Genomic DNA, 11,039 nt, shown 5'->3' with positions numbered 1-11,039 from the left:
GCTACCCCCTGAGCTGCTTCCCTTTTTGTCTAAACGTGAGAAACCAGGTGCAATAACTTGCAGGTCGAACACCTGCGTGGAGGATGCTGATGCCAGAGAAATCCCCCGGGCTCCATGGTGTATCCCTGGCTTTCATTGTAAACGAGCAAGAGTCAGGCCCACGCGCGGAGCGGCAGATCCCACAGCGCTAACAGGTAGAATTGGCGGGAAAAGCGAAGGGGGGCAAAGGTCAGCCGATCCGAACGCTGAGGGAAACAACGGCTGCGGGCTAAAAACAGAACGGACCGTCTGGAAGGCGGGCAGTTGGGCAGCAGAGGAGCCAACCGTGGCCTCCCAACTCGACCCCCATCTGCCCCCGGTCCCGCCCCGACTCCACCCTTGCCCCGCCCCCATTCCAACCCCTTTCCCAAAGGCCCCGCCCCAACTCTGCCCCCTCCCTGCCCCCATTCCAACCCCCCTCTCCAAATCCCCGCCCCTGCCCTGCCTCTTCTCCGCCTCCTCCCCTGAGTGCGCGGAGTCCCTGCTCCTCCCCCCTCCCTCCCGGAGCTTGTTCCGCCACGAAACAGCTGTTTTGCGGCAGCAAGTGCTGGGAGGTGGGCAGGGAAGCAGGGACACACTCAGGGGATGAGGCGGAGGTTTGGTGATGTGAGGTGGGGGGGGGGAGTGGAGCTTGGTTGCTGGTGTGTGCAGAGCACCCACTAATTTTCCCCCATGGGTGCTACAGCCCCAGAGCACCCACGGAAGGGCGTCTGTGCCTGACAGGTCGGTATAAACGTCGCTGTGTCAGCAGACAGCCAAGGGGTAGGTGGAGAGCGAGTGGACGGTGATGAGAAGGTGAGAAAAGCAGAGAGAAGCTTGCTGAGCGGTCCGTCTGTCCGACAGCCGAATGGAGAGCTGAGGGAGCAGCAGGACACTGTCCCGTCCTGTCCAGCAGCAGAGGGAGGAGACGCAGAAACCCAAAGAGAACACAGCAGCGGAGAGAGAGAGCACAGGAGAAACGATCAGCCAGGGAGTCAATTGGCCGTAGCTCCATCTAAGTCAATGGGGCCAGATCCCTGCTGGGATCCGTCGGCCGTAGCGCTTCTGACTTCAGTGGAACGGATTTCCAGACGCTCAGTACCTGGCCCCGCTGAGGTCAGTGGAGGCGCGGCCGTTTGACACCAGCTGGGATCTGGGCAGAGGTTTTCCCTTCGCTTATTTAAAACCAGTTCTATCAAGTCAAACGTTTCTGGAACGCAAGAGCTCGTGATAAAATGTTATTTCAAAATGTTTTAGATGAAGCAATATTCTTTTGGTGCAGAAATGGCTTTCAACGAAAACATATCTTTGTGAACTGTTCTCGTTGACAAAACCGATATCACTTTAAAAAGGAAAATACTTCGGGGGAAAATGTTTCTCTTTAGCAAAAATATTTTCAGAAAAAAATAATTATGGAAAATGATGTGTTTTCTCATGGACAAAAAGTGTGTGTGTGTGTATATGTATATATGTGTGTGTGTTTACATCTATATATAAGAGCTGACACAATACGCTCCTCCCCAGTGCTAGCTGCATTTATGGGAAATAATGATTTTTCTTGATAAAAATAATGTTCTCTATATAATAATACCTGTCAAGCTTCACCCCAGGGGTAGTTGCATTTATGGAACATATTTGCTTCTCCTCATGTAAATATCAGTGTTATTGAAACAAACACGTTTGCACTCGGAAATATATCTGTCTTGTGAATGGACGACACACCTGGCTGCGAGGAAAGTTCTAGCAGAACGAACGGGGCGAGTTTCTTCAGGCTTCTGACTTTTCCCCAGTGCAAATGTTTGTTTTGAAATCACCCTAGGTCCCGACTCGGTGTGGGAGGAGAGATTGAAACAGAGAAGAGGAGGTGAAAGAAGGCTGGAAAATAAGGCTGTTCACCCCGTCTCAGACTACATGAGGAAGGGATGTTGGGTGGAATTTCAAGCACTCCCAGGTCAGATGTTCAGAAAACAGATTTTCCATCTATATTTTAACGCTTATTTTTCTCCTGAATTGGGACAAAAAGGTGAGAAATTGGAAATTTGGGTGGAAAGTAAAATTCTAGCAGGATAGACCCCCCCCGAGCCAGCCCACTCCCATCACTGCCTGGATCACATTCGGGGCAGCTCCCCCCTCTCAGAGCGATCAGCTCACGCTCTCTGCAGACTCAGGCATGGGTCCCACTCACCCCTGGTTAGAGAGATTTCTTTGCACCTGTGAGGGCTGGAAGTATTTTTGGCTCTGCAAGCTGAGCGCCTAGAGATCGACTCCAGCTGACGGGACGGAAACCGTGGTCAGTTATTTGTGTGTCGCACCCGGCCCTGACTCCGACACTTCTGTAGCTGATTGTAACTCACCCCTGGTCCCCCCTTCCCCCAGCCCCCCCGCAGCTGCCACCTTTGCAGAAGCTGCAGCCGTGCAAGAGGCTGAATTTCCTGTTTCTTACCACGATGCGCAGGGGTGAAAGTGAAGACAGAGCCCCGAGCAACTCGGCACGTTTCAGCCCACCACAGAAACTGCAGAAAGTTCCAGTCGCAAATGGACCCTCCCTCATGCTGCTCAGTGCTGTACAGACTCCCTCCCCTCTGGGAAAGATCGGGACCCCTGTCGTGCCAGGCTCTGCACAGACCTGAACTGAAGGATGACAAAGGGTCTGGACTCCTGGGTTCTCTCCCAGCTCTGCGATGGGAGTGGGGACTAGGGGGTTAGAGTCAGGGGGGCATGGGAGTCTTTTTCTGCTAGACAACACTGAACCAGAACTTAGGATAGAACCCAGGAGTCCTGACTCCCAGCCCTCCCCCCGGCTCCACCTCTCCTCACTCTCTCCCCACAGCTGCAGTGTGAGGATGGTGCCCGTGGGAGCCAGCTGAGGTCACTCAATCAGGGTGAACGGCAAACAGAATGGGGAAGACAAACCCCAACAGCTGGTGGATATTCCAATACTGAGATTTACCCAGCCAGCCCCAAACAGCCTCTGTACGACCTCCCTGGTTACTCAGAAGTCCAAAGAACGCAGTTCCCTTAAACTGCCCGGTCTCGTTGCATTTCAAAGCTCTATTCATTTACAGATCTGTCTAACCAGCCTCTAAAGTTCGGCCTTGGATCAGGTCAGTCTGGGAGTTCATTGACTCTTTCTGGCCCTGTCACCTTTCAATGAGATATATTACAGTCATAACTTCACACCCCCAACGCAAAATGGATGCAGGAAGGGATGACACAAACATCGCTGAGTGCATCCCAAGAGCTCCCTATCCTTGGTTCTGATTTATTACAGCAAGTATTGGGTTAGAAGCCGTACCAGTGTAGAACAGAAATGGTTTATCCAAGTCATGGTCCATAACGTGTTTGAATCTCTTTATAAACTCAAGGTAAAACTTGGTTCAAACAACAGTGGATTGGATCTGCTGTTGCAGCAGGATTCCTGTATGTCTCACGTGATCTTGCCAAGATCTATAGAAAAGAGCTACTGGATCCATACAGGAAAGAATTTTCTGTAGTATCTGGCTGGTGAATCTTGCCCATATGCTCAGGGTTCAGCTGATCGCCATATTTGGGGTCAGGAAGGAATTTTCCCCCAGGGCAGATTGGAAGAGGCCCTGGGGGTTTTTCGCCTTTCTCTGCAGCATGGGGCATGGGTCACTTGCTGGAGGATTCTCTGCTCCCTGAAGTCTTTAAACCAGGATTTGAGGACTTCAATAGCTCAGACTCAGGTGAGAGGTTTATCGCAGGAGTGGGTGGGTGAGATTCTGTGGCCTGCGTTGTGCAGGAGGTCGGACTAGATGATCATAATGGTCCCTTCCGACCTTAATATCTGTCAGCTCCGGCAAACGTTTGGAACCCAATTAACATCAACTGAATGTAGATATCACTGTTGTTTATAGTACAGGAATCTTGGCATTTAGCCATGAAAGCAATATGGTCGTGTTCCTGTTTCCCTTCTCATACAAGAAGAACAGGAGGACTTGTGGCACCTGAGAGACTAACCGATTTATTTGAGCATAAGCTTTCGTGAGCTACAGCTCACTTCATCGGAAAACATTTCTGTACAAAACATTTCTGTATAAAGCAGATAAAGACTGTCCGGAGCATGTTTGGTTTTTTAGAAGGAATACGCCGATGGCAAGAGATACGTGTTGCAAAAAAAAAATATACCTCAGGATGTGAAAATAAAAGATATTAAGCAAAAATTCCTTTCTGTAAAATAATGTTATTCCTCATGACAAAATATCCCAGAGAGGGTAAGGAGCATGACCCAAGATGAGAGAATGAACTGAGTACTGAACCCAGGAGTCCTGGCTCCCAGCCCCACATCTCTCCTTGCTCTAAGCACTGCACCCCAGTCCCCTCCCAGCACGGGCCAGGGGAATGCACACCCCCCCCCCCCCCCGCCGCATCCAGCCTTCGTCCCCAGTTTCTTGCTGCAGCCATCTCAGAAGCTCAGGCCACAAAACTTTTCACCGGCCTCCCCCGAGGTGACATTTCCGGAGGATGCTGAGGCTGAGCTGAGCTGGGCTGCGGAGCTCCCCAGAGAGCAGGGACCATGGAGCAGCTGCCAGCCCTGAGCACCGTCCTCTGCGCTGTCCTCCTCATCCCCACCTGGGGAGCAGGTACTAATTTTATGTATCCATCCATCCACATACCCCACCCCTAGATCCATCTCTGTGTGTCCATCCGTCCATCCACCTACCCAACCCCTAGATCCATCTCTGTCTGTCCATCTGTCCATCTGCCCAACCCCTAATCCATCTCTGTGTGTCCATCCATTGACCTACCCCATCCCTAGATCCATCTCTGTCTGTCCATCTGTCCTTCTACCCCACTCCACTATATTCAGCCCTCTCTGTGCATATACCCTATCCCTAGATCCATCTATGCCTACCCATTCACCCTACCCCTACATCTCATCTATCTTTTTATCTATGTACCCATTCATCCCACCCCAAAAAGAATATCTATCTATGTATCTATCTATCTAGATCTAGGGGTGGAGGATGCGTGCATGGATGTATAGATAGATATGGATATGTCACATCAGGTCAATGAGAAGTATTCTGTTTCCATAAAACAAATATTTCATTTCAGTATTGACTCCTCTTAATAATATCAAATCAAACCAGTGTGGAAATGCAAAATCAAATAATTCTCTATTGACCCTATCGAAAATGCTTTCTCTCCCCCATTTTTAAACCAATTGTCACCCTTTCGATGAGACGGCATTTCCCAAGTGGAAAATGTTCCGTCAGGACAAATTCTGACCCCCTCTAGTTTGAAGTACAAATTGTATAAAGTGGAGGCATATGTTTGTGGTGTAGTTAAAATGACCAGCTGCCACTTTAATTTGTAAGGGGGTTTCCTGGTCCTTGTAAGAGGGAAGCCGTTCCATACCCGTGCCTTCTCTGTACCTTTTGCAATTCTAATGTATCTTTTTTTGATTTGAGGCGACCAAAACTGCACGCAGGGTCCAAGGTGCGGGCATTCCATGGATTTATATAGAGGCAATAGGATATTTTCTGTCTTTTTGTCTCTCCCTTTCCTAATGGATGCTCACAGTCTGGTGACTTTTTTCACTGCCGCTGCACATTGAGTGGATGTTTGCAGAGAACTGTCCAGATCTCTCTTGAGTGGTAACAGCTAATTGAGACCCCATCAGTTTCTATGTATAGTTGGGATTCTGTTTTCCAATGTGCATGACTTTGCATTTTCCACCATTGAGTTTCATCGGCCATTTTGTTGCCCCGTCACCCAGTTTAGTGAGATCCCTTTGTAATTCCTCGCAGTCTGCTTTGGACTTAGCTGTCCTGAGTGATTTGACATCTAACGTCTCTGTGAGCATCTGCCGTGCCCAGAGCAGTGTTGATGTTGGGTCTCTGTTGGGGTGGAAGTGAAAGCCCTGCGCAGTGTGTTATCGGGAGTGTTGTGAGCAATAGCAAGGGGGACAGGAACGCACAATTCTTTCCCCTTAGCTTCTTCTCTCTGTGCTGCTAAGGTTTCGGGTGGCTGGGGCGTGTCTTGATATCACTGGTCGTAGTTTTCCTTTGCTGCTGTAATGTTTATTGCCTTGGTTCACGAAGGTCTCACAGTGCTTCAGAGCCCAGCTGTCCTCCGAGCGTCCCCCGGCGAGACCGTGAACCTCAGCTGCTTCTTCAAGTACAGACAGGGCAGCGTGACAAAAGTGATCTGGACCATAGCACCCGGGGTTGTGCTGGATTCTCACCATCCCTTCTACAGCGGACGGCTCAATATGTCCGACCTGGATCTGCTCCAGAAAGGGGAGGCCACATTGACCCTGTCGGAGTTGGAGAAGCGGGACTCTGGTCTCTATCAGTGTCAGATCAGCATCCAACAGGGAGAGAGCGGGACAGGAGCGGGCACCGAGCTGCAGGTGACGGGGAGAAACCAGAGTGACACAGGTGAGGTGGGGAATGGGGGCACGGGGCCTTCCCCTCTATGGGGTGCCAGCACCGATTCGGCCCCAGGGTGGGGGACTGGCTGGCTGAGGTGGTGGGAATGGGTTACGGGGCTGTCCCCTCCATGGGGCATTGGTCCAGGAATCTCCTAACCCCTCATTTCTATTGTCTAGGGTTTCCAGGGGGATGTGAGGTCTGTCGGGCTTCGGGGCCCCTCTTTTACCGAGCCGTCATCTCCCTGTTGCTCGTCGTTCTCTTCTCCCTGGGAATCATCCTCAGCCTGCGGCCTTGGAACGGTAACGGCTCCACGCGGGTTCTGCCTTCACTTCCTGTCCCAAACGGTTCCATGGCATCACTGTGTGGGCTGGTAACCAGCCTTTGCCCCACCCCAGAGCCCGCTGCATCTCAGCACCGGGCAAGGGGTCCCTGTATAAACAGCCCCTGCACCCCACCCCAGAGAGGCCATGTCTCAGCGCCGGGTGAGGGGTCCCTGTATAAACAGCCCCTGCGTTCTACCCCAGAGGTGGCTGCATTTCATCCCTGGTGGAATCAGCCTTCCCCCTCTCCGGCCCCAGGGCAGGGGACTGGCTGGCTCAAGGGGCTGAGAATCCCCTAACGCTCCTCTCCATCTCCCAGGTAAAGAACCTGCCCCCGTAGGGTGCTGCAGCTGGGAGCTCCTGTACCAGGTCGCCATCGCCTTGGGGCTCCTTCTCATCCTTGGCCTGGTGGCCACCCTCCTCCTGAAGAGATGCTGAGATACGAAACCGGAGCCTTCCCCCTGCTAAACTCCTGGCCCCCATGCGCCAGGGCCTCTGCTCGTGAACACACCCGAATGGCCGTCTGTCCGTTGTGGCCCATGCTGGGTTGTCTGTCTATATAATTAACCCCCCCACGTCCTTCCTTCTTCTCCCGTCCCTAGATCTCTGCAGCTTCCCTCTTCACCCCAGACTCTCTCTCACACTCCTCCGTTTTAACGTTCCTTTCTTCTCCCTTCTTCCGCAGGGGAGAGAACCCAAGAGTCCTTGCTCCCATCCCCCCTGCCCTAACCCACCAGTCCCCAGTCCCCTCCCAGAGCCAAGGATAGAACCCAGGAGTCCTGGCTCCGAGCCCCCCTGCTCTACCTCACTAGACCCCACTCCTCTCCCAGAGCTGGGGAGAGAACCCAGGAGTCCTGACTCCCAACCCCTCCGATCTGGGGTAACACTGTGGGATTTGCTCCCTGGGAGCTGCCTAAATTGGCCTGAATTAAGAGACCAGATCTGGGGTGACGGCGTCCTCACAGTGTGTCTGTCCAACACAGGGCCACGGCAGCCGGGGGGCCGAGGAGAGCGAGAGCGTGCAGTACGCAGAGATTAAAATCCAGACTCCAGGACACAGGGAACACACCTCCAACCACGCCCAGCGGCGCTGAGTCCCTCCGCACCCAGCACCACCTGAGTCCCTCACACTCACAGCCACGCCGCCAGCAGGGAATTCCCCACAGGAGGAGACCCTGACAGGGTTTGAGGGAGAGCAGAAGAAAATTATGGGCATGAAAGTCCATGTGAACCCCAACAAAACCCAACTAGTCCTCTCTACGGCAGGGAATAATCTACTAGGGCATGGTCTGACCCTCAGGAAATGCCTTCTCCGGGGCCTCCTGGGTATAACTATATCATGTCCCTGTGTGTTATTTCCCTGTCCTCTCCGGAGTGATTGCAACGCCTCCCTGTGGAGCGTGACCAGCTGGGGGTAATTAACGCAGCGTCTGGTCCCTCTTCCTAACTGAGCACGAAGAGAAACGCTCGCCCAGCTCAGCATGGTGTGGGCGGTGGAACTGGTCTGAGTGACAGGAACCTGAGCTCCCCGCAGTGTGTGACAGGGACGGGGACCAGGCCCAGGGAACCAGAAACAGGAATCCAGACCCAGCCCTGGAGAAGGGGGAAGGAGACCTGCTCATGGAGGACAGATGCTTCACCCAGGAACCCAGAGGAAGGGATCCATTAGGTGGGGACACGGGTGTGGCCCAAGAAACTGGAGCAGCATTGCCAATCCTCCAGGGTGACCGGGAGTCTGCAGGAATTCAAGATTAATTTTTAATTAAAGATTATGGCATGTGATGAAATCTTCAGGAATCCGTCCAATTAAAATTGGCAACCCTAAACCGGAGTGGCGGGGAGGGACCCATTATATAGAGACAGACTTGGGCTGGGGAACCAGCTAGAAGAGCTGATCCCTCTTACGGTGCCCCTCAATGGTGGGGACTAGACTGGCCGAAACTTTTCATCTAAACCAATTTTAGGAGAAAAATGCAGATTCAGCAGTTTGCGAATTCGTATCCGGTCTGCTGAATTGTTCCCGTCCAGCCCCTCCCCCAAGTTCTTAACAAGTCGAAGCATTTCGTTTAGACACTTTCCAAACAAACCATTTTGATTTTTCAGCTTGAAACAATTTTTTGTTTAAAAATGTCCTTTGTGGCAGGATGGGCAAAAGCTTCCTAAAAGTGGGGGGGCTGCTGGCAGCCAAACTGTGGCCCAGCCCCTGTGCCACCCCTTCTCCTCAAGGTCCTGCCCTCTCAAACCGCCCCTTTCCCTGAGGCCCCCCCTCATGTCATCTTTCCCCCTGAGCTCCCACTTCACGCCGCCCCTTGCCCCCAAAACACTGCCCCCCCTCTCCCTTCTCTTCCCCCTCATCCAGTCGCTCACACTTATGGCCAGTAAAAAGTGGTGGGCCCTGGTCTCCCCTGGATGAGAGTGGGAGAGGATGAAGAACTCCTTTCAAATATAACTCCCCCCCACCTCAAAAAAGCACAATTTGCCAGCAACAGCAAAACACGCACCTCACCAACCCGGGCCAGTCACGCTGTGTTGTGTGTGACATTCCCGTCCTGGGGCGGTTTATGTCTTTGTGAATGTGAACCCTGCAGGCCTGGGTGTTTCTCTGCGTAATGTGACCTCAGTGCTCCTGATGAGAGCCATTGTTTGTAAATGTTTCAGGAGCAGACATATTTATCATTCATGGACAGACAGACATTTCTTCATAATTAGAACTGGTCAAAAATAGCTGGGGTGGGGAGGGTTATGAAAACTGAAGAAGAAACCACTTCCCCCCCATATTCTTCAAACTTATTTGCAAATCTTTTGAATTATCAAACTTTTGTTTAGTTTTGGTGGGAAAAACTCCACGTTCGCTCTCAAGTGGGCAGAGAAATCCAAAATGTTTTTTTTAGAAAGGGAACTTTTTTCAAATGATCAATGTAATCCAAAGTGGCATTTTTAGTTCAAAGGTTGCATTGTGAGTGTAAAACCATTCTGAACCAGCTCTATTACTGTATAACAAGATGAGTTCATTTTTCATGCTGCATTGTTTGGGCCAAGTTCCACGTGGTAATTCAGTTTTTGCACCGCTCTTCTCTTCTTGCGTCTGCACCTCTCGTACGCTGTGGCCTTAATCTTGGCCCTGGAAACACTTGCGTGCTGTCATAAATATAAAGGGAAGGGTCAACATCTTTAAAATCCCTCCTGGCCAGAGGAAAAATCCTTTCACCTGTAAAGGGTTAAGAAGCTAGGATAACCTCGCTGGCACCTGACCAAAATGAACAATGAGGAGACAAGATACTTTCAAAAGCTGGGAAGAGGGAGAACATCAAAGGGTCTGTGTCTGTCTGGGGGATGTTTTTGCTGGGGACAGAACAGGAATGGAGTCTTAAAACTTAGTAAGTAATCAAGCTAGATATGTGTTAGATTCTGATTTCTTTAAATGACTGAGAAAAGAAGTTGTGCTGAATAGAATGAATATTCCTGTCTTTGTGTCTTTTTTGTAACTTCAGGTTTTGCCTAGAGGGATTCTCTATGTTTTGATATGTTTTGATTGAGGTATTGTTTCATATTCTCTGTGTGTATATAAAGTCTGCTGCAGTTTCCACGGTAAACATCTGATGAAGTGAGCTGTAGCTCACGAAAGCTCATGCTCAAATAAATTCGTTAGTCTCTAAGGTGCCACAAGTACTCCTTTTCTTTTTGCGAATACAGACTAACACGGCTGTTCCTCTGAAATATTTCCCTATGGTAACTATCCTCACACCTTCTTGTCAACTGTCTAAATGGGCCATCTTGATTATCACTACAAAAGTTTTTTTCTCCTGCTGATAATAGCTCATCTTAACTAATTAGCCTCTCACAGTTTGTATGGTAACTTCCAACTTATCTGTATGTAATATCTATCTATATCTATATGTTCCATTCTATGCATCCGATGAAGTGGGCTGTAGCCCATGAAAGCTTATGCTCAAATAAATTCGTTAGTCTCTAAGGTGCCACAAGTACTCCTTTTCTTTTTGCGAATACAGACTAACACGGCTGTTCCTCTGAAACCTGTCTCTATGTTTTGAATCTAATTACCCTGTAAGGAAGGTATTTACCATCCTGATTTTACAGAGGTGATTCTTTTCTTTTTACTGTTTCTTCTATTAAAATGTTTCTTTTCAAGAACTGATTGCTTTATTCATTGTTCTAAGATCCAAGGGCTTGGGTCTGTGGTCACCTATGCAAATCGGTGAGGATTTTTACCAAACCTTCCCCAGGAAGTGGGGTGCAAGGCTGGGAGGATTTCTGGGGGGAAAGATGTTTCCAAACAACG

The 11,039-nt window shown here is 50.4% G+C and overlaps 1 protein-coding gene across 2 annotated transcripts; it reads left to right on the top strand.

The window, feature by feature from the left end:
* The first annotated feature begins 4,460 nt into the window (after positions 1–4,460).
* LOC125629570 (uncharacterized) lies at positions 4,461–10,245 on the top strand. 2 transcript variants are annotated; one of them, XM_075119606.1, is made up of 4 exons: positions 4,461–4,622; positions 6,087–6,425; positions 6,596–6,718; positions 7,059–10,245. In XM_075119606.1, the coding sequence occupies exons 1-4, from the start codon at positions 4,556–4,558 to the stop codon at positions 7,175–7,177; spliced, it is 648 nt and encodes a 215-aa protein (XP_074975707.1). In that variant the 5' UTR covers positions 4,461–4,555; the 3' UTR covers positions 7,178–10,245. The 2 variants fall into 2 exon arrangements, with proteins under 2 accessions (XP_074975707.1, XP_074975708.1); XM_075119607.1 differs by lacking the exon at positions 6,596–6,718.
* Positions 10,246–11,039: the final 794 nt, after the last annotated feature.

The sequence above is a fragment of the Caretta caretta genome, chromosome 14 (assembly GCF_965140235.1).
Source record: "Caretta caretta isolate rCarCar2 chromosome 14, rCarCar1.hap1, whole genome shotgun sequence".
Lineage (NCBI taxonomy): Eukaryota > Metazoa > Chordata > Testudines > Cheloniidae > Caretta > Caretta caretta.
Note: the sequence above shows the minus strand (reverse complement) of the source record. Positions and strands in the feature narration are given on the sequence as shown.